The sequence below is a fragment of the Triticum urartu genome, chromosome 5A (genome assembly GCF_056163025.1).
Source record: "Triticum urartu cultivar PI428250 chromosome 5A, HENAU_Tu73, whole genome shotgun sequence".
NCBI lineage: Eukaryota > Viridiplantae > Streptophyta > Magnoliopsida > Poales > Poaceae > Triticum > Triticum urartu.
In genome coordinates, this window is record NC_141877.1 from 443,524,523 (window position 1) to 443,546,561 (window position 22,039).

The following is a 22,039-nucleotide window of genomic DNA, read 5'->3' on the forward strand; positions in this document are numbered from 1 at the left end:
GGCTCCAACAACTGAAGAGAAGCTACATAGCTGATAATCTTACAGAAACATCCATAGGTGGGGCCGGCTTTTCATTGACAAGCTCATTCCTGGAAGCATCAACGGGTGAACACGCATGGACTTATCAATCTTGCATGCGAGCTGGAAAAACTAGCCATGACTAGATTGGATGCTTGTAAACGCATGTAGCTCCCATTTTAAGGACATTGTCATACATAGCCTCTTCGCATTAGCGCAGGCGCAAAACACATGGAAAGTATCTCCATCCTCCATATGGCAAACAAGGCAGGTGTCATGCACTTCTAAATTCCTCATGTGTTTATTGCAACAAGTTACAAATGAAGTGGTCGCTATACGCCAAGCGAAAGAGAGAGCCTTAAGTGGAGCAAGGCAAGACCATATCACCTTCCACTCGTCCCGACAACCATCGGGATTAGTGCTAAATGAAGCGATCAAAGGGCCCGGTACTTCGTCGGCTACTAGTCGATATGCACTCCTAGCGATGAACATATTGTTTTTCTCAGGGGGCCAAACAATGAAATCATGTCCCAGTCAATATGCACTCCAAATGGTGAACGGGCATGTTCATCCTCCGTCCTTGTGGTTGAACCCACCCCCCCCCCCCCCCCCTCTCACACACACAAAAACAAAAGATTTTATCTCAAGTTTTGTAGCAGATTTTTTTTAGTTGTTGTTTTTTCAACATATGATGTAAGTGTTATTTGAGTTGAATAAAGTTAACCATGAAGGTAGGCCTTCCCGTGATAAATAATAATAATAATAATGTATTTTTTATTTGTAGATAAGCCTTTTAATTAATTTGACACTAACAGCCGCTCTAGATAGTCAAAGAGTAAAAATAAATGATATAACAGGCGACGATTGTTGTACAAATACATGACAGCATGCATTAATGATGACCAACGTCATCCGTACAAATAGATTTTGTCAAATATGTGTAGGATTCTGTAAAGAATACGGAGTTAAGCTGGGAATACAATGTATATTAATTAAGATACCAAACTCTCTAGATTTTAACCCTCTTGGTGTATCGGAGGCTATGGATCGCTGTGGGCCCCATTTGTAAGTGTATGTGTCGTTAGTTTAGACTAGCACATATGTTTTTGGTTTTGAGAAGGTACTCCATGGTTTTGCTTTTTTCTTGTGTTTCTATCGGTTTCATAGTTTTTCTTTCGGAACGTTAGATTTTTAAGCATGGCAAATTATATTGTCGTGAGGATGACAACTTCCTCATCAACCATGACAATTTCTGCAAAAAACAAATTGAACATGATAGGATTTGCCATGCTTGCTAAAGGAAATTGTCATTCTCGTGATAACATAATTTGCAAACTTGGGCATTCGATTTGCAATGCTAAAAAAGTCTGACATTTGATTTGCGGCAAAATCATTTTCTTTTAGGTTTTTCCTGTTTTTATTCTACTTTCCATGAATATTTAAAAAATACGTGAACATTTTTGAAACAATAAAAAAATCTCCAAATTAATGATTTTTCAAATTTTACAAACATTTTGAAAGTCAGTACATTTTTAATCTGAGAACCTTTTAGAAATTCACAAATATTGTTTGAAATCCAAGAATATTTTAAAATTTTGTGAATATATTTTATTAAAATTTATGGCTTTAAAGTTCACAATATTTTTAAACCTTAACTTATTTTGTGGATTGTTTCAAATAAAAAAATACGATAGCTGTTTCTACTAGCTTAAAGAGTGGGGCGAGCAAAGAAAAAAACTTAGGCTAGCCAGCGAAGTAGGAAGCAAAACTTAGTGAGCAAGAGCTTCATGGGTGACGGCAGGTTGACAGCAGTGGGCAATAGCATGGCGGCACATCAGGAACGACAGCGGCACAACAGAAGCAGAGGGTAGCAGCATATCAGTATCATACCATCTCCACCACAATCTCTTCCCCATCAGCTACGGGAACCAGCGGCCCACCGGCCCTAAATCCAATATTGCTCGCCGCCCCCAGCACCTCCACTGGCGGCGGGATCTAGAGCCTCAGTAGCTTCCTCATTTATCTTCGTTGGATTATGACAAGGATCTGATGGTGTGTACTGCTCTGTCGCCATGCCTTCTTGCTCCATTGGAATTGGCATTGCCGGTGCGCCGTTAATCTTCCCCATGGCTTGTTGCATTTGATGAAGTTAATGGAACTATGATTTGAAGAAAATATGTGCTAGCCATCGTCATTATTGTTATTTCATGTAGACTCGGTATTTGGGAAGCATGTCCGGTCCACCATCTTTCCCTTTAGATGATCTCCATTTGTATCCACGTCCAACGACTAAAGAGAAGCTACATAACTGATAATCTTACAGAAACATCCATAGGTGGGGCCGGCTTTGCATGGATAAGCTCATTCCTGGAAGAATCAACGGGCGAACACGCATGGACTCATCAATCTTGCACACAAGAGGGAAGAACCAGCCATGACTAGATTGGATGCTTGTAAACGCATGTAGCTCCCATTCCAAGGACATTGTCAGCCATAGCCTCTTCGCATTAGCGCAGGCATAAAACACATGGAAAGTATCTTCATCCTCCATATGGTAAACAAGGCAGTTGTCGTGCACTTCTAAATTCCTCATGTGTTTATTGCACCAGGTTGCGAATGAATTGGTCTAGAAAGAGAGAGCCTTCGATGGCGCAAGGCAAGACCATATCACCTTCCACCCGTCTGGACAACCATCGAGATTAGTTCTAAATGAAGTGATCACCCCGAGGCTTCGTCAACTGCTAGTCGATACACACTCCTAATGGCAAAGATGTCATTTTTCTCAAGGGCCCAAACAATGAAATCTTGTCCCGGTTGAAATGCGAGGGTCCTTCCGGAAGAAATTGACGCCTCCCAAATCATCTTGCGAAACTTGAAGGAGGAAGCTAGGCTTTGGGTGCTAGCAGGTGCGAAACGCAAATTTCATGTCGCGAGAGTAATGACTTTTGTATTCAGTGGGCCTCCTGTGGCTCCAACTTAAACCTTGTCTTCTCCCCTGATTAATGAATGAGACAAATCTTTTGCCTCCTCTTTCAAAAAATAAAATATCTTGTCCCGGTCAATATGCACTCCTAACGGTGAAGATATTGTTTTTCTCACGGGCATGTTGATCCTCCGTCCTTGTAGCTGGACTCACACTAGATTTTATCTCAAGTTTTTTAGCAGAATTTTTCTTTTGAGTTGTTGTTTTTCCAACATATGATTTAAATGTTATTTGAGTTGAATAAAGCTAACCATGAAGTTAGGCATTCCCATAATAATAAAATAATAATAATAATAATTTATTTGTAGATAAGCATTTTAATTAATTTGACACTCACATCCGCTCTAGATAGTCAAAGAGCAAAAATAAATGATATAACAGGTGATGATTGTTGTACAAATACATGAGAGTACGCATTAATGATGACCAATGTCATCCGTACGAACTGATTTTTGTCAAATACGTGTGGGATTCAGTAAAGAATACAGAGTTAGGCTAGGAATACAATGTATATTAAGATACTAAGCTCTCTAGATTTCAAGCCTCTTGGTGCATCAGAGGCTATGGATCATTGTGGGGCCCGTCTGTAAGTGTAATGTGTCGCTGGTTGAGAATAACACATAGTTTTCCGGTTTTGAGAAGGTATTCCATGGTTTCCCTTTTTATTTCTTCCTGTGTTTTTTTATCAATTTCATAGTATTTCTTTCAGAACGTTAGATTTTTAAGCATGGCAAATTATATTGTCATGAGGATGACAATTTCCTCTATCAACCATGGCAATTTCTGGCATAAAAACTGAACACGGCTAGGATTTGCCATACTTGCTAAAGGAAATTGCCATTCTCACGAAAACATAATTTGCAATCTTGGGCATTCCATTTGCCATGCTAAAAAAATCTGACATTTGATTTGCAGCGAAATCATTTTTTTGGGGGGCTTTTCCTGTTTATTTCCCTGTTTTTGTTTTTGTTTTTGTTTTTATTCTACTTTCCATGAATATTCATTAAAATTCATGAATATTTAAAAATATGTGAACATTTTTAAATCAGTAAAAAATATCCAAATAGATGAATATTTTCAAAGTTTATGAACATTTTTAAAGTCTGCCTACATTTTTTAATCTGCAAACCTTTTTCAAATTCACAGATATTGTCTAAACTCCATAAATATTTTAAAATTTTGTGAATGTAGTTTAAAATTTATAGTTTCTAATTCACAATATCTTTTGATTAAATGGAGTGTTTCAAAAAAGAAACACGATGGCTGTTTTTTCTAGCTTAAATAGTAAGGCAAGCAAAAAAAAGTTAGGCTAGCCAGCGAAGAAGGAAGCCAAGCACAGCGAGCAAGAACTTCATGGGTCAGCCAATGTATATCAACAATTCAATGGTTCGCGCACAGAAGAAGAGCTCTCAAGGACATCACAACCACCACCGACTGGCACCAAGGCCGAAACATGTAAAAAAACCACAAACACGAGCTGAACAACCCCACAGTCAAATTAGAATAAATACCATATCTAACGGCAACACAACACAATATACGAATTAAAAAACACCATCAAAACATAATTAAAATCCAGACCATAGATAAAATCAAAACAAAACAATCATCCACAATAACCTGCTGGGGAAAAAGAAAAGTTAACCCCACAAGTGAAGAACGGCGCGGCAAAGCAAGCACAGTCCTCTAGTGTATTATGAAGGGGATGTACGAAAAGGGGTGGGATTCCAAGTGGGTACATCCGCAGGTTCTCCATAGCATTTCTCATTAAAGCGTCTGCAACAAAACACTAGTGCTACGATCTCCTTACAACAGATAATCAAAGGGTTGGGCTGCACTTTCGCCTACTCATGAACGGCTGTACCAAAACTGGATAAAAGACGTCGTATGCATAGAAAGGTTCTTTGAAGCCCTGCTTTGCTAGCGGCTGATGGGGGTGTGCATCCGCTCCACGATTCTGTTGATGGCGTCTCGAGTCATTACGAGGGTGTCATGCTGCAGGATGCTGTAGACATTGAGGCCCTGCATTTGAACATGTAAAACATCAGCACACTATTCTTGGGTCACAATATCTGCTGCGAAAACCACAATGGGACTGTTAATCATTGTTAAGCCGCTGAGATACCCAGACACTTACAATCGAAGGAATGACATTCACGTAGTGAAGATTTTTAGTGGCCAGCTTTAACTTCTTATCAATGTCGCCTCCATCCACCAACAAAACCTTCTTCGTATCGTCCATCTGCTTGATGTACTGCACGATGTTTTTCGTCTTGTGGCTGGGGACTTCTAGGTCCTCGAAGATGCAGAGCTACAATAAAACATGGTCAAGTAAACTATACATGCATACGTAGTTACTGCAGAGAATGGTTTCAGATGGAGAGTTCCGGGCCAACTCATGTATACGTATTTGCGTTCAGGATAACAGATGGTCAAGTTTTTCCTTTGTCACTTTGTGTGCTCGAGAATTTTTGGGAGCAGCACCAGAAGAAAATAACATTGCATAAAACAAATTAATTGTTACACACTGATCGATAGATTTCAATAGCTTTTACTCTTTCAAGAAGCCGTGGAAACAATACCATCTCAATGTCACATCTCATAAGCGACAACCTAAAAGTAAATCGTCTAAGAAGACAAGGCAGTCAGAGAAACCATTCTACAAATACATGATATTGATCAAAAAGTACAACTAGTTCATGCTCCATTAGAACTAGGGATAAGTGGTCTGTTCTCTGAACTTCAGGAAGGATCTATAAAGTACAAAATATCGTGAAAGGATCTAGAAAGCATAAAACATAGCAAAACAGTTTCATAGTGACATGCTGATCAACAGCTTCTGAAACAGCACATTAATTCTCGCATAGTTCTAGCAAATACTCCCTCCATGCCATAATATAATACGTTTTTGCAATTCAATTAGAACTGCAAAAACGTCTTATATTGTGGTACAGAGGTAGTAATAAACATGATCATTACTGTTGCCCGAAGCATACTAGTACTAAACAAGGGTTCATGATTTAATGCAGAATCCATTTTGTAACAGAAATAGTTATCTTGGGATAAGGAAGGAGCTAACTCTACACAAGAACATCCAGGAAGATACACAATGATTTAGTAAGGCAGCAAATACCTTCCCCTCAGCTGTTCTAGCAGACAAGGCTATCTTAAGTCCCAGACGTCGCACTTTCTTCTGCAACTTGAATGCATGGCTTCGTGGTTTCGGGCCATGCATAGTTGCACCTCCTCGAAACTGTTTCAAACAAGATGAGATATCTCCGAAGCCTATTCAATACCATTTATATGAATGGAGGAATGTCAAGATAGGGTAGTATAACCTGACAACCACGCAATGTTCCATGACGTGCTCTTCCAGTTCCTTTTTGCTTGTAAGGCTTTCTTCCTGTGCCGCTCACTTCACTGATAGTTTTAGTTGAGTGTGTCCCCTGTGAAAGACAGGTGCATGCAATTATCGGAACGTGCATTAGAAAGATAGAACTTAAGGGCCTGTTCGGCTCTCCTCCGCTCCACACTCTCGCTCCGGGAGTTGGTGGAGCGCTAGTTAAAAGTCCAGGAGCGGGGGAGTAGATGCTCTGCAGATTCTCAGATTTGTGGAGCTAGTGGATCACCGAACACTCCCTAAATATCTGAACTTAAGAATGTACTCCCTCCGTTCCGAATTACTTGTGGCAGGTATGGATGTATCTAGATGTATTTTAGTTCTAGATACATCCATTTCTACGACGAGTAATTTGGAACTGAGGGAGTAACTGATATTACACCCAACATACAGATCACATGATTTGGGAGCTTGTGAGCTTAAGTCAATCAACAGAACAAGAGAGATCGTAGTGTGCACCTGTTGCCTTTTAGCAAGCTGCCACCTTACTACCCTGTGAACGATATCCTTCCTAATTGGAACATCAAAAACATCACCATCCAAAACCATGAATCCGTTGTCCTCATTATGGAAGTTTGTTACTCTAGCTACTAGGTCCTCATACTGCCCTGTAATAAAATATTAATATTACTTACAAGTTACAACTCAGCATAATGTGAAAATAATATATATATATATATATATATATATATAGCTTTCTATTAGCCAATTATCACTACATAAAAAGTGACATCAAGTTCTGTCCCATTATGAAAAATCTTGTTCAGTGAAGCTCAATTTTCAATCAAAGAGCGCAGAGTTAACGAAGAAATCTCTGTCAGTTAGATAAAAATAGCCCATAGGGCACTCAAGAGAAACAGCAATGTCATAGCAACAGATGGATAAGGAACACTAGAAACACACCAAGCTCTCGGTCTGGTGTCCAGACAGTCTTGCTAGATAGAAGTTCCGGTGGAATCAGCGCTTCATTTGCTGGAGCCAAAAGAGTAGAATACCCTTTGGAGTAGACATTTGGCAAAATCTGCAAATGAAGAAAGCTAACTGAGAAGGCAGAATTAGAATCACATGCCAGGAAATATAGCCAAGATACAGAAAACCAACTTTTGAACATAACACATTGTTGCTATTTGCTAATCATTACTGAGATAGAACTCAAGCAGGCCCATATTTGTTAATCATTGCTATCTGGATCTAGAAGTACCCTTGAGTAAGTTGATACCTAACCCGAATCACACTCAATCAAACGCTACATTTCCAAACTAGAAGCGACCAGGAATAAAACCCATTACAAAATCTGTTCACAAAGTGGTATCTGGTCATCTGTCAGGTCGTAGAAGGAGGGGCAGTTTTAGCACATACATCTATCGGCACCAAACAAGTGAGGTACAAGTTCAGTTATCCAATGGCGCACAAGCCTGACGGCCATATCCAACGGCTGCTGTTATTTAGCATCCTGTCTTAATTACTGTTGATTGTAATTCGGTTAAAACAGGCACTCTGTTTAGCGATTTAATTCTATTGTTCTGCCACTGTACTTGTGGAAGCTGTTCGGTTATATATGCCCCTCGGGTGGTGAAAAGTAAGAAGAAAAATTACCCAAAATTAATTTCTTAGAGTAGAAGCACATAGCAGCATAGGCGATTTCTTCTTCCCATATATCAGGAATGTGACCCAAACCGCCCAAAAATCAGTGTCAACTGCTCCACAAATCCTGACTGATCGATGGGATCTTGGTACCATCCCAACAGAGACGCCCAAATCCATAGTTTCTAAAATCCCCGTAAACCCTACCCATCCAATGAGCCAAATGCGGTCTAACTCTCACGTATTCAAACTGGCGGAGCACGTCGCTCTAGCCTCACGGAGCACCAACGTGACAGACATGGGGAGGATGGGGTGCAAGAACAAGACCTTGGCGAGGAGCGGGGTGCCGCAGCCGATGGCGCCGAGCTGGGGCAGGCAAGCCATGGCTCGACGCAGGAGGGATGCGGCACGTGCGAGGGCGTGCATCGGCTGGCGCCAGGTGGAGAGGACGCAGCGGTGGCGGCGACCTGGGGAGTCAGAGAGTGTCGTGAGGGAAGTCCTGACAGTACGAGAGAGGGGTAGGGAAGTAGCAGGATCACGCTAGGTGCAAGTGTGACACAGAAGCTTTTGCAGGTTCAGGCCCCTTGCGGCGGAGGTAAAGACCCTAAGTCCTGTGCTCCGGGAGCTTTTTCTCTGCGTATGGATGTCAGATTACAGTGTGTGCAAACCCTTGCCTAAGTGAAGGAGGGTGGCTTATAAAGTGTGTGTCAAACCTCCCCATCTTTTACGTTACAAGGGTTTAACTATGGTGTTTTTGGTGAAGCACAAGGCGGATAATGTCTACCAAAATCATAATGCATGTATTCGTGGATTGTTCATTATATATACAGAGAAAGTAGGGCAACGCCGTAAACCTATAAGGCTCATATAACGTCCACAAAGTACAATAACTTAAGATATTATGGTGTGTGGTTCAATTTAACTAATGCAATGTATCGCCTAGATAGAATAGACCCATCCCACCTCGGTAATAGCATTCTGGTTTGATTCTCTAATGTACTTGCATTGCATTTACTCGGACCAAGAAAAAGAGGTGTTATTTTTTCTGTCTGCTAAACTATACATATATGGATATCAACTCATTATACAGATATAGTATTAAAGCAACATTTTGAAGTGGTTCTAAACAGCACATCAGCCAGGGCCACACTAGCCAGCACGGCGAAGTGCGCATATTCTTCTAGCTACTACAAACTTAGAAATGGATTGTACGCTCACACACAATTAGCAGAACATGGTAGATTTAGGGAGGGGAGTAACACACCTGCCCTTCCATAACACGGACACCTGAATTGACATCTGCTACTGCAGCGCTTGAGCTGCACACATATAGCACGAACAATTCATTCAGCTCTTTCCACAAGCAAGAGGCAGGCTGGCATCACAGACTATACCTAAAGGCGCGCGCGAGTGGTCCAAGCCCCGAGAGCAGAGGAGGCATGCAGGCGTGCTGGTGCGCCCTGGAAGTTGCCTGATCAATCAGACAAGGTGCAGTAAAACACATCAGATCAGTTCAAAGATATTGTGAATCAGTGTTCTGCTTCTGTTGTAAAGAAAGAGCTCGAGGAAGCGCGGGGGAGGGGCACCTAACCTGAGAGATGGTGGCAGCGGCGAGGGCATGTCTGGACCTGGATGCTGCGATGAGAGATCTGATGGACATGGCTGCTGGTGATTAAGCTTTCCCAGCGGCAGCAGCGGCCTGCACAAACAAAGAGGGGAAGAAAGTGATAATAAGTCCCATAGACCTCCTGGATAGGAATGGGTATTTCAACAATTTCCTATCACGGAACAATGTACACAAGTTAAAAAGTGGCGCCCTACTCATATTAAGCTGGTTGCAGCAATTTGTGCCATTGTAGTAGTAGATAAAACGTAAATTTGACATCCTAGCCATGTCGCTCTCATGCATCGGTCCGTAGGTGCCCTTGTAACTATCATGGCCATGTATGAACACGAAACAGCAACCAAGCCAAGCCTACAGCTCGCAGTATTAGCATTTGCCGTTTTCTTGCTGATGCCGTCCATCTAAAAAAAATCTAGACATTGATTGTTGCCTCCACTGTTTATACATGATTACGTTCACATAAATGAGCCAAGCAAAACAGAAAAACGCCATCATTTAAGATAATCATACTTGCACCTCTGACAAACTAAGCAACAAAGACATGGCATCATCATACATAAACATCAACTGCAATCAGTTTAGCATGGAATCATATATAAGCACATATCTAAAAAGAAACCATAGCCCAAACAGTTGCATCACGCTGGCACTGCATCATCATTTCTAACTAAGGTAGTCAGCAGCAGCAACTTAGAGATCAAAATAAGTCCCAAATCAGGTCGGCAATGCAGACAGACCATGGTCCAGAAAATGCATCCTAGCCAGAATAACACAGTTGTAGAAGAGCAAAGAAACGTGGGATGAGGAGAGTGGGCGGAAATGTCGGGCGACGGAGGAGGAGCGTGGGGAGGAGAAGAAGAAGGGGCGACGGGAGAAGGATGAGGGGGAGGGGGAGGGGGCGGGAGAGCAGCGCAGTCTTCTTTACAGGCGATTCACGCAGAGTGAGATGGAGAGAGGGTTAGCGAGAGGGGAATGGGGGGAAGGGAGCAGTAAATCTACGGCGGCGAGGAGGCTCGCCGGTTCACGGAGTCACAGGTTCACGGAGATGGACGGCGACGGGGTGCAGGGAGTGGCGCGCCAGCGGACGGAAGAGAGGGCAGGAGGGGATGACGGTGGAAATGGGGAGGAGGGAATGGATGAGGGGGTGCTCACCTCCGCAGCGGTGATGGCCGCCTGACCCGTCCGGCGGCGGCGACGTGTGCGGCGGCGTGATCTGGGAGCGGGAGGAGGGGAGAGCGGCGGCGAATGGGGGTCCCGGAGTCACAGGTCGCGCGCCCGCCGGCATGTATGGCGGCTGGGCCGGCCCAACAACGCTCCAGGCACCACGTAATCTGGTTAATACAGTTTAAAAAAATATATAAACTTCTAATTATCCCTAAAATACATGATTTCTAATTACCCATAAAATACATGATTTCTAATTATCAAATCTTTTTTTGTCATCTCTTTTTCTTTTAGTTATCGACTTAGCTTCCTTGTGCCTAACAAATCAAATATCCCAAAATAAACTGAAGATTATCTCCATAATCCCAATATTAATATTTTATATATCCTATATGTTCAAAGCTATACAAGTTTGGCTGCATGCTTTCCTAGGATGACAGGCATTCACAAATAAAATATTCTTATTTATTTATTTTTGCAGCAGTTGATTCAAAATCTGCCTGAATTCTCAATTTCATAAGAGTAGGCAACAAATGTACAAATGCATAAAACCAAGCCATTCCAACCAACAATGCACTCATTGTTACTTGTAGACCTTGATACTGCAGAGAACATCCATTACATTGTGACTTGAACATTGCAATGACAAAAACGATCAGAGATTCAACAATTTGTACATAGCCATCGTGCCTAAAAGTTGTAAATTTTCTTAAAATGTGATTCCCCATTTGGACCAAAACAATAAATAAATAAGTGCCTAAATTCAGAAGCTTGTACACACTTCGAATGTTGCAACTATAAAAATAAATTGTACATGAGAAAAGTGAAGAAAACTTACAACTAGTGTCAAACAGGGCAGAAATTTTTGTTTTGGGCCAAATGGGGAACCGCATTTTAAGAAAAAAGGGCCAAACAAGGAATTCTCTCATAAAATACATAGAAAGCAATATAATGGTTGTTGGAACCATGAGCCACTAAAACATAATAGAAATGAGATATACCTTTCTGCCTAGTTGTACTAGCGGCTAGTTCTCGATCTATCACGGTTCTGGTGGGACATTCCTCGGAGCAATAATTCACTCTATTGGCATGTTCTATTGGAGTTACTCTGAGACGGTTAGGATGAGTATATGTTCCATTCATTATACCAAATTCTGCACAAGCGACTAAAAGAAATGTTGCGCCCTCTTTGTACAAACGAACTTGTGCATGTTTCAGTCTTGGAGGTGCTCGATACACAAGTGGAATCCATGGGCATTAACCATTGACACACGATATATTACAACAAGACCATCAACCATCGGCAGTGCCCCTTCTTCAAACAGAAGGTTTCCTGATGTTAATACAGCACCAGCATAAATAAACTCCTTCAAACATTGGAAGCCTCTGTCGTGAAAAATAAGCCTTTCTTTTCTGAAAGTATGGCACAGCGTACGCACAATATACATCACAATGTATCCCATGTTTTTTATATTAAAAAAATTAAATACATATATTCCAACAATTAATTTACTTACATTTCTAAAAGTGTCATTGCGCATTTAAAAAATGGTCTCGTGTAAAACTTTCTTCGCATAATTTGTATAAAATGTCCGTACCACTCAAAAAAATGTTTTCACATGTATTCAAAAAATGTCCAGCGCAAATTGAAAAATATTTGGCATGTATCCAAAAATAATTCAAACATGTATTTGAAAAGAATGTTCATCATGTATTGCAAAATATTCCATGTGTATCAAAACATGTTCAGCGTGTATATGAAAAATAAAATGTGTATACAAAAATGTTCAATGTGTATTTGAAAAAAACTGTTCATCATGTATTTAAAAAAATGTTTAACATGTATTCATATAATGTTCAATGTGCATCCAAAAAATGTTTGTGATATTTAAAAAATGTTCACGTGTATCACAAATATGTTATTGACATTTTATAAAAAGTTTATAGAATGTAAATAAATATTCATGTAAATTTAAGAACAAAATGATAAGTGTCACGTGTGGGGCACGAAGTAACACACACTGATGTTTTTACAACTAAAATTACCATCCAAAAAAACCCAAAAAACTGAAACTTGCCATTCAAATAGAAAGTTACCATGCTTCACAAATAAAGTTGACATCCTCGTTAACTAAACATGCCATCAAAAGTCAAGGAGGAATTGCTTCGTGCCACACGTGTGGCACTCAGGGGCCTATTTATTTCTTTGTATTTGTCTTTTTATTTTTCTGTTTTTCCTTCTGGGTTGATTATTTTCCATAGGGTTTTTCACTTTTAATTGTGTATAGTTGTTTTTGCACTATAAAAATTTCTCTAATATATGGTGAAAAAATTCAAATACACATGGAACATTATTAATATACTGACGTTTTTTCTATATACATTTTACTTGTTTTAATGTACAGTGAACTTTCTTTGATATGTGGCGATGTTTTTAATACAGGCTAAAGTTTTTTATATGTGCAGTAAACTTTTCATAATGTATGGTAAAAAATCCATAGACAATGAGCATTTCTTAATACAGACTGACTTTTTTAAACACATATTGAACATTTTTTTTCTAACATATCTTCTATTTTATAGATTGGTTTGTTTTTTGTGAAAACCCAACATGAACACCGATGAGAAAACTCAACAAAATTGCTCAAGTGAGCTCGCCGGATTGGGCCGGCCTATTTGCGGCTCACTTCAGGCGTTGGGTCGGGTATTTGACGCTGGTGCACGTTCAATAGGAGGACTGGCTTTACCGAAAAAGGCTTTCGCCCCGCTTTATAAATAAAGCAACCACCAAGCACAAGTCAACAAGGTATCATCCAACACACACACACACAACGCCACCGCAACAAGGTCCAACACAAACTCACGAACAACACATACACCACAGAGTCTGCTGTGGGCACAGCACAACAAGCCCAAACACCACAAGGGTGGCACAACCAACACACGGCGGCAGCGTCGAAGACGGAGAATAGCTAATCTGGCTCGGGTGGTGGTGGGGGAAGCTGCGGAGCCATGCGGAGAGCCATCGCGCGAAGCTGGGTGATGATGAAGGTGATGGCGTCTCTCTCCCTAGGGCGGCTAAGCGGCCGCCAAAGCTGCAAGTAACCAGACCATTTGAACAAAGCATCAGTAGCGCGTCGAAGAGGTATACGCTGAATCACAAGTTTATTCCTAATAGTCCACAGCGTCCAGGCAAGCACATCGATGGTCAGCCAGCTAATGTGGCGGGACGAAGGTGGCAGTGCCTGGAGTTCGGCGAAAAGATCGGGGAAGTTGTTATGGGCCCAACTACCCCCAACCATCTCGCGGAAACAGCTCCAGAGGAACTGCGTGGACAGGCAGGTGAAGAAGATATGGTTCGAATCCTCTTCCGGCCCGCATAGCGGGCAACGGCCATCGCCGGGGTCGTTGCGCTTTAGAACTTCCACCCCAGATGGAAGGCGGCCACGAATCCATTGCCACAGGAATATCCTAATTTTCAAGGGGGGCCGGATCTCCCAGATGGCGGTAAGCGCCGCGGGGCCCGGGGTAGGGGTGATCGCCTTGTAGAGCGACGTGGTGGAGAAAAGCCCGGATGGCTCTAGACGCCATCGAGTGCGGTCCTCTCCATTCTCCAGCACAGGTTCGTGGAACGCAATGCACGCGATCAGGTCATCCCAAGCCGCAGTCTCTGCCGGGCCAAACTGGCGCCGGAATGCGAGACGCCCTAAGTCAATAAGGGCCGTCGCAACCGAAATCCGCGGGTCTACCGCGATGGAGAACAGGTCAGGAAAACGATCCGCGAAGGGGGCATCACCAGCCCAGCGATCGAACCAAAACAGCGTGGCAGTGCCAGATCCGACCGTAATCGAGGATCCAATGCGAAGGACCGGAAGCAGCTGTATGATAGATTGCCAGAACTGGGAACCACCGGACCGCTGGCAAAAGGCGAGGGGTTGGCCTCGTAGGTATTTCCGCTGAATGATGCGGAGCCACAGGCCACCCTCGCCGTTCGTAATCCGCCAAAGCCATCTAGTTAGGAGGGTAATGTTCATCCGCTTGGAGCACATTATCCCAAGCCCGCCCTGATCACGAGGCTTACAAATTTCAGACCATCGCACCATGTGGTATTTCTGCTTGTCTCCCTCACCGGCCCAGTAGAAGCGACCCTGGACCCTGGCAATCTCATGGTGCAGAGTCTCAGGCAGGCTGTAAAAGCTCATTATGACTAGGAGCAGGCTAGATAGGGACGAGTTGATCAGCACTGCTCGGGCGGCTTTGGAAAGCCACCTTCCCTGCCATGGCTCCACATGGTGATGGAGCTTGCCTACCGTGGGCCGAAGCTCGGCCACCGTGAGCCTCGAGTCACTAATGGGTATCCCGAGATAAGTCGTGGGGAAACTCCCGAGCAGGCAATTGAGCCGGTCTGCGATACTCCGGCGATCGGCGTCGGAATATCCCAGAACCATCACTGAGCTCTTATCGAAGTTAATCTTGAGGCCAGACATCTGCTGGAAGTAGAGCAAGAGAAACTTCAGGTTCATGATGTCGCTCGCCGATCCTTCCACCATGATAATGGTGTCGTCCGCATATTGTAGGAGGGACAAGCCGGTCCCTCCTACTAAGTGTGGGACAATGCCTTTGATGTGGCCCGCAGCTTTTGCTTTGTCTAAGATGGCTGCCAGGGCATCTACCACAACGTTGAACAGGAACTGAGAGAATGGATCGCCCTGGCGCACCCCACAAAAGGTGGGGAAGAATGGGCCAATCTCGCCGTTGATATTCACTGCGGTTCTGCCTGAGCACACCATCTGCATCACCCGGGTCACCCATCGCTCGTCAAAGCCCTTCCGAAGCAGGCATTCCCGTAGGAAGTGCCAGCTAACCGTGTCATAGGCCTTGTGGAAATCCAGTTTCAGGAAGACTGCCGTGAGGTGCTTGGAATGCACCTCGTGTAGTGCTTCATGAAACACTAGGACTCCGTCCAGGATATAGCGGCCCTGGATGAATGCCGACTGATCCGGGTGGATGATCCGGTCCGCAATTGGGGCCACCCTATTGGCGTACCCCTTCGCGAGGATGCGAAAGATGACATTGATCACCGTGATTGGGCGGAATTGGCGGATGTCCGAGGCACCCGTAACTTTGGGAATGAGGGTGATAATTCCAAAGTTGAGCCTGGTGAGATCAATGGACCCAACGTAGAATTCCTCAAATAGGACCATGACCTCTGGTTTAATGGACTCCCAGAAAGTTTAAAAGAACTTTACTGGGAGGCCATCGGGGCCGGGGGCCGAGGATGAGTTCATGCCCTTAATGGCCGCCATACTTCAGCTTCAGAGAACGGCGCCGTTAGAGCAACGTTATCCTCCTCTGAAACACAGTATCGGGGCGGACAAATATCGTGGGCAAGGGCTAATCCTCCCCGAGGGGAGGCAGAGAATAAGTCTCTGTAGAAGCCATCAACATGGGCCCGGATGGCCTCCGGCTGTTGTAGCAAGGTATCACCATCCCAGAGCAAGGGGATGGTGTTACGGCGTCGGCGCCATTCGCGATTGCCTGGAAGTAAGCTGTATTGGCGTCCCCCTTGAGGACCCAATTCTGCGTACCTCGGAGGCGCCAGTATGCCTCCTCGTCCGTGTAGATGATCGTGAGTTGGTCTTCCAAGTCGTATCTAAGCATCCATTCCTCGGCCGAGAGGCCCGCGGCGTCTGCCCGAAGGTCTAGTGCCTGGATGCCCTCAAGGAGAGTTCTCTTCCGCTCTCGGAGGTCGCGACCTAAGTTAGCACCCCACCCTTTCATGAATTGGCGCGACCGTTTAGCACAGAAATTCCAGGAGTCGACGGCCGAGAGGGAGCGGTGGGTGCCTCACGAGCCTCATGCCACCGAGCGGCAACCGCAGCAGCGAACCCGGGCTGATTCAACCAGAATGTCTTGAAGCGAAAGCGGGGAGGCTGGGGGGGTCGCTCGTTCTCTGAGGAGAGAAGTAGAGGGACATGGTCAGAACCGATCCTAGTAATCGCGCGCAGCGACACGAGAGGGCACCGCAAGTCCCATTCCGGGGAGACAAAGACCCGGTCAAGGACCGACCTAGTCGGGTCGGCCTGGCGGTTGGTCCAGGTGAACCTGGCACCGACCCTGTCTAGTTCACGGAGCCCCGTGTCCGCGATGTAGCCATTAAACATTTGCATCCGGGGAAAGTTGACCAGATTATTGCTTTTATCCTCTTCAGACCGAATGAGGTTAAAGTCTCCACCCAGCACAACCGGAAGCTGGGCGGCCAAGACTTCCGTTCGGATCTCAGTGAGGAAGGTCTCTGAGCGGCTATGGTCTGCCGGTCCGTAAACGGCAATGACCTCCCATTTGAAGTTGAGGGCACGCTCAAAGATCTCCATGCCGACGAAGAACTCACCACGGTCCATGCTTCCGACCTCAAAGGTGGCATCCTTGACACCTAGAAGGATACCACCCGAGTGGCATGCGCTCCCACTAGAAGGGAGCTAGTGCCAAGCAAATAAGTCGGAGCTCAAATGTTCGAGTTCCGACAGCGCAAACTCCGTACGCATCATTTCTTGAATGGCTACAATGTCTATTCGCTCGTTCCTCATGTACTCGATGAGTTGGCGGCGGCGGCCGTCTTGACCGAAGCCGTGGATGTTCCAGAATAGGGTCCGCATCATGAAGCCATTGGGGGGCTGCTTGACCCCAATACTCGGGATGCGCTTTGAGCGTGGAGGGCAGCGGTGCGTGAACGGGTGCGGCCCCGGATCTCAGTCGGAACAATGGCTGCACGGGACGCAGACCCGCGCGGAGCCACGATGGAGGAGACGGAGGCGTCCTGGAGGCGAGCCCGTGCCTCGGCAAGGTGCCCGTCTAGGATTTTGCAAGCACGAATCGCCGCGATCTGGACTAGCGGGGGGCCAATCTCCCCCGGAACATGATGGCCGAATCAGTTGCCACCTTAGCCAGGTGGCCTAACGGAGCGGAATCTAGAGCGGAAAACGAGCAAGTAGCAGGGGGTTACTGGGACGAGCGGGGTACCTGGCTCAAGGTTCCGGGCGGCGGCCCTAAGCTCCGCCCGCTCGGGGATGGGCAGAGCTGGGCTACCCTCCGGCCTGGCCGCCTCGATCCTGACGCTGCGACGAGAGGACGTCACTGGAGTCGAGGCCGACCTGCCTCTCCTGGAGTACGCCGCGGTCCGAGGGGGGAGGGGGGGCAACCACCGGGGTGGTCACCTCCGCCGTCGCCCCTCCGGGCATCGGGCCATGAGCCAGGAGCTGAATCAGTGAGGCGGTGAGCACGGGCAGGACTGTAGAAGTTGCGGGGGGAGTCGGTGGGGCATCATCAGCAGGGCCCGCACCCAACGCCAGCGGGACCAGGAGCACCGGAGCGGCCAGGGAGGGGGGGCGAAGTCTGCTCCACATCCAATCCCTGCCCAGCCGAGGCCTCTGCCACCGAGCGCAGGGAAGGCGCGGCACAAGGAGACAGGTCTGGGAGGGGCCCGAGCGCATCCGGGTCGGCCTGCGTCGGCTCGACATGCGGGCCAGCAGCCGGCCGGACTGGAACCGACCCCAGCCCAGCCGAGGACGCATCCAGCGTGAGGGGCAGAGGCGAGCAGATGGTGGAGGCGGTGACGACTGGAGCGAAGGGCGGGACTTCGGGGGAGCGAGGAGAGGAGGCTGGGAACACCTGGAGGTTGGCGTCAGAGGAGTCGTTGCCGTCAGCCGGCTGCGACGGAGCCACGACGTGGGAGCGGCCGGTCCCCGCGCCGCCCCTCGAGGTTGGAGCGGAAGCCGGGGGGTGGGGCGGGCTATCCTCGGAATCGTCGTCATCCTCCTCCGAGCCGGGGTTGGGACCGTGGCGAGGGTTCCGGTCGCTGTGGTGACCCGGCCCCTCAGTATCGCCACCCAGGAAGTTGTCGTCGGGGATGCGTGGGCGGCCAACGTGGTTGGGCGGCTCGGGGGATATCCTGAGGTCGAAGCCCTGGTCGTTGAAGAACACCTGGATCTTGGCATGGAGTTTGGACGAGTCGAGGGACTTGACTTTGACGCGCACCTCCTCCTCCTTCCGGAGGGAAAGCTCGTCCACCACGACCACCTTGCCAAGGATACGGGACATGCTTCGGATGACACGCTCCGAGCGTGCGATGTCGGGGAGGCCGGCAATGAGGATCCAAGCCGTGTCAAGGACGGCAACTGCCAAGGGGTCACGAATCGGCACCGAGATGTCCACCACTAGCTTGTAGAGAGCAAGAGTGATGTCACCACTGCGGGTGCCGTACCCGTGGCTGACGGCGTCGGGGAAGATGACTGAGAACTGGTTACCATCCATCATGGCGACCGTCCATCATGTAGCGGCACTGTGGACTGGTGCAGGCGACCTGCGAATGGCTGGCGAGGCCGCAGTTGAAGCACTTCTGGAGGTCTTGTGGTTGGTTCCCGGATCGGGCGAGGTTGGCGGGTCATGCGCCGGAGCCAGTGGAGGGGCACCGCCATTACCACGACCAAGACCCCGCTTCTTCTTCCTCTTAGCCCCCTGACGGCCGCGACCTGCCCCATTAGCATTGGGAGGGAAGGTCGGCTCGTCTCGGGGCGGCTGGTACCGGCGACCAGGGGCGGTAGGCGCGGGCTGGGAGAGCTACTGGTTGGGACGGGGAGGCAAGCGCGAGCGGCCCGAGCGGACAGGGGATCGGTCGTCCCGACGCCGCGTCGGGGAGGGGGAGCGACGCCATTGGTTGCGCCAGTCCGCCCCAAGAGCGGGCAAGTGGGATTGAGATCGGCCCTGGCGATCAGCCCGCCCAGGCGAATGGCGTGGTGGAGAGCGGGTGTCAGTGCGGGGGGGGGGGGGGGGGGGGCGAGCGCCGGTCAGTGCGGGGGGGATCGACGGCCATCGCGCGACGATAGGTGCCGGCGCAGGTCTTCTTCCCGGCGGATCGCCTCAGGCGATGGGCGCACCGCATCACGGCGGTTGTCGGCGCGTCTCTTGGGGCGGGTCCCCTCGTCACCCCAGTCCCGCGTCATGGGGGCGGGTTCGGAGGGGGCGGCCTGGGGCGCGTGCGGGAGTTGGGTGGCGGCGGGGGTGGAGGGGAGCGCGAGGGGTAGGGTTGCCGCTGGGTTGCGCCTCGGTGGAGAGGATGGAGGACTGGGGAAACCAGCTGGGGGCCAAATCGACCTAACTGGCGGGCCACGCAGCCCAGGAGCGGACAGGGCAGAGTGGGCCAGCCCAGCATCGGAGCAGCCCACGTGCCAATCGCAGGGCCCATCCTTGGCCGGTCTAGCTGGGGACGGCCTGCCTGGGGTCGGCCCAGCCCGCGAGGCGATGAGGGGGCAGCGAGGGTTTCCCCTCCCGCCGCCGCCGCCACGGCCGGCACCGGCGTCTTGGACGGGGCGAGCGCAGGTCGAGGCATCTGGGGAGCGAGGCGGGGTGAGTAGCTGAGCTTGGAGGCCCCAAATGACGCAATAAATGGCCTAAACGGCGAGAGGCGCACGAGAACGGGGGGGGGGGGAGCCGGAGAGGCCGTCAGGCGGCCCGGCGACACATCGGCCAGGGAGGAGGGTGCCCGAGAGGAGGAGGAACGCCATGAGAGCCGGGCACACCCCTGGTCCGGCCGCCCAGCGACGCCCCATGCCTGGGCGCGGCGGCAGCGAGCGGTTCGGGACCCAAGGGGGGCCCTTTGGCCAGGCGTCTGCGGGGAGACCGCCACAGGGTACCGGCGCGACCGCGGGAGGGAGCCCGATCCGCCCCGGCGAGGGAGGAGGGCGCAGTCCCTTCGGGTCGACGGCGGCCGAGCTGGGGGTTCCCAACGCACCACCGGGCGTCCGGCAGCCACGTCGTCTTCCTCCGCAAGGTCAGCCCAGCGCGGCGGCCCGACCGGTTCGGGGGACGCGGGAACAGCAGGCACCGCGAGTGTGGGGGGGGGGGGAGGACGGGGAGGCTGGCGGCGCGGCAGCGATCGCAGCGGACGGGGAGGCCGCGGGATGGATGTCCGGTAGCAGGGCCGCCGGCGGTCGGGGACCGAGCGGCGAGTCGTCCTCCGAGTCGCGGGAACCCATAGGAACCAACTGATTTCAGACAGTCTTTTTCACTATGTTGCTTTCGATCGAGGACTAGCTTTCAGCAGAAGTCTGCCGAGTTGACTCACTGACTATAACACTAGCATTAGGCCTTGTCCAGCACAATGTCTCCTTAAAGGCCCACATGTGTGACATCAATGTGACATCAACACGACACGCCCAAGCGGTTACTGGCCCAGCACTGCAACGATTCCCTGCACACGAGCCTAGAAGATGTTGTGGTACATAGTGGCACCCTGTTGAAGTCTGCTCGGTAGACTCGTCGTTAACTATAACACCAACATTAGGCCCTATCAAACTGTATCCTATTCTATATACCTAAGAGAGTCATTTCCATCAACTTATTTTATCTCAACGTGCAAGTATACCACCTCATCATATAATTATGAATTGGATAAAGCCTACCTCTACATGCAATCATGTATGGAAAAACACCCACCACTACATTCAACCATGCATATGAAATATTTTTCATTTAATTATTATACTTATATTAAATAAATACTGCTACAACTATACATAATCAAATATAATAATAAGTCATGCATATGTATTTCAGATTTTGGTTCTCATGTTTTTTTAGGGAACTTCTTTTGAGGGGGTTTTAGTTCTCATGTTATCAACTCAAACTAGAACATCAAGGCGCGCGTTGCCGCGCCCTCCCATATTAGTGGCAATATAACTACTTATGAGAGAAAGGAAAGTGTAATTATCAATCAAGATATGAATTGAACGCCTCAATTTTTAGCATGGACAACAATATATTTTTAATAGCAAGGTAAAAAATTATTTTGAATACCCCTACTGAAGGGCCAATTCAAATAATCATCAAATATTATTGAACAAGTTAATCCGCATGAGATTTTACAAATCTTCTACATACCCCTAAGATAGAAGATAGAGAAGGAAACATTTAAAAGATTGAGTGAGTGAAAATAATGAGTTGTGGCATCACATACAGAAATGACATATAATACTGGATTTTACATTTGAGCTTAAGTGTACATAATTTATAATTCTAAGTGAAACTACATAAGTTACAGAAGTGGGTATAATATTGAAGCTAAAATGTGCATTGGTGCCATGGATGTATGAAATCCAGGGCACATGTCAAGGGCTCAATTTAACATCACATATTCCAGGCAGAAGAAATTTTATCTATTTTTTGGGGGAAAGAAGAAATGATATCGAATAAGCACCTTATTCATCTAGCA

At 47.6% G+C, this 22,039-nt stretch overlaps 2 protein-coding genes across 3 annotated transcripts; both read right to left on the reverse strand.

Moving 5' to 3' along the window:
• Positions 1–4,654: 4,654 nt before the first annotated feature.
• LOC125509548 (uncharacterized) lies at positions 4,655–10,918 on the reverse strand. 2 transcript variants are annotated; one of them, XM_048674536.2, is made up of 10 exons: positions 10,762–10,918; positions 9,577–9,684; positions 9,380–9,456; positions 9,250–9,304; positions 7,305–7,422; positions 6,861–7,009; positions 6,340–6,447; positions 6,135–6,254; positions 5,139–5,312; positions 4,655–5,023 (listed from the first exon to the last, which is right to left on the reverse strand). In XM_048674536.2, the coding sequence occupies exons 2-10, from the start codon at positions 9,643–9,645 to the stop codon at positions 4,922–4,924; spliced, it is 972 nt and encodes a 323-aa protein (XP_048530493.1). In that variant the 5' UTR covers positions 9,646–9,684; positions 10,762–10,918; the 3' UTR covers positions 4,655–4,921. The 2 variants fall into 2 exon arrangements, with proteins under 2 accessions (XP_048530493.1, XP_048530494.1); XM_048674537.2 differs by lacking the exons at positions 9,577–9,684; positions 10,762–10,918 and adding an exon at positions 8,313–8,452 and having other exon boundaries at positions 9,380–9,458.
• Positions 10,919–16,167: 5,249 nt separating this feature from the next.
• LOC147971827 (uncharacterized) lies at positions 16,168–17,174 on the reverse strand. The gene is made up of 2 exons (XM_087524140.1): positions 16,625–17,174; positions 16,168–16,547 (listed from the first exon to the last, which is right to left on the reverse strand). The coding sequence occupies exons 1-2, from the start codon at positions 17,172–17,174 to the stop codon at positions 16,168–16,170; spliced, it is 930 nt and encodes a 309-aa protein (XP_087380266.1).
• Positions 17,175–22,039: the final 4,865 nt, after the last annotated feature.

Bases quoted from the DNA above. Each gene is read 5' to 3' on its own strand.
- LOC125509548 (XM_048674536.2), bottom strand. From the start codon at position 9,645: ATGTCCATCAGATCTCTCATCGCAGCATCCAGGTCCAGACATGCCCTC. The intron at 7,010-7,304 runs GTGTGTTTCTAG...ATTTTATTACAG, and splicing joins GACACCAGACCGAGAGCTTG to GGCAGTATGAGGACCTAGTA. The intron at 6,448-6,860 runs GTGCACACTACG...TGTCTTTCACAG, and splicing joins AGCTTGCTAAAAGGCAACAG to GGGACACACTCAACTAAAAC.
- LOC147971827 (XM_087524140.1), bottom strand. From the start codon at position 17,174: ATGGACCGTGGTGAGTTCTTCGTCGGCATGGAGATCTTTGAGCGTGCC. The intron at 16,548-16,624 runs GTGAGGCACCCA...AATTCATGAAAG, and splicing joins CGCTCGGTGGCATGAGGCTC to GGTGGGGTGCTAACTTAGGT.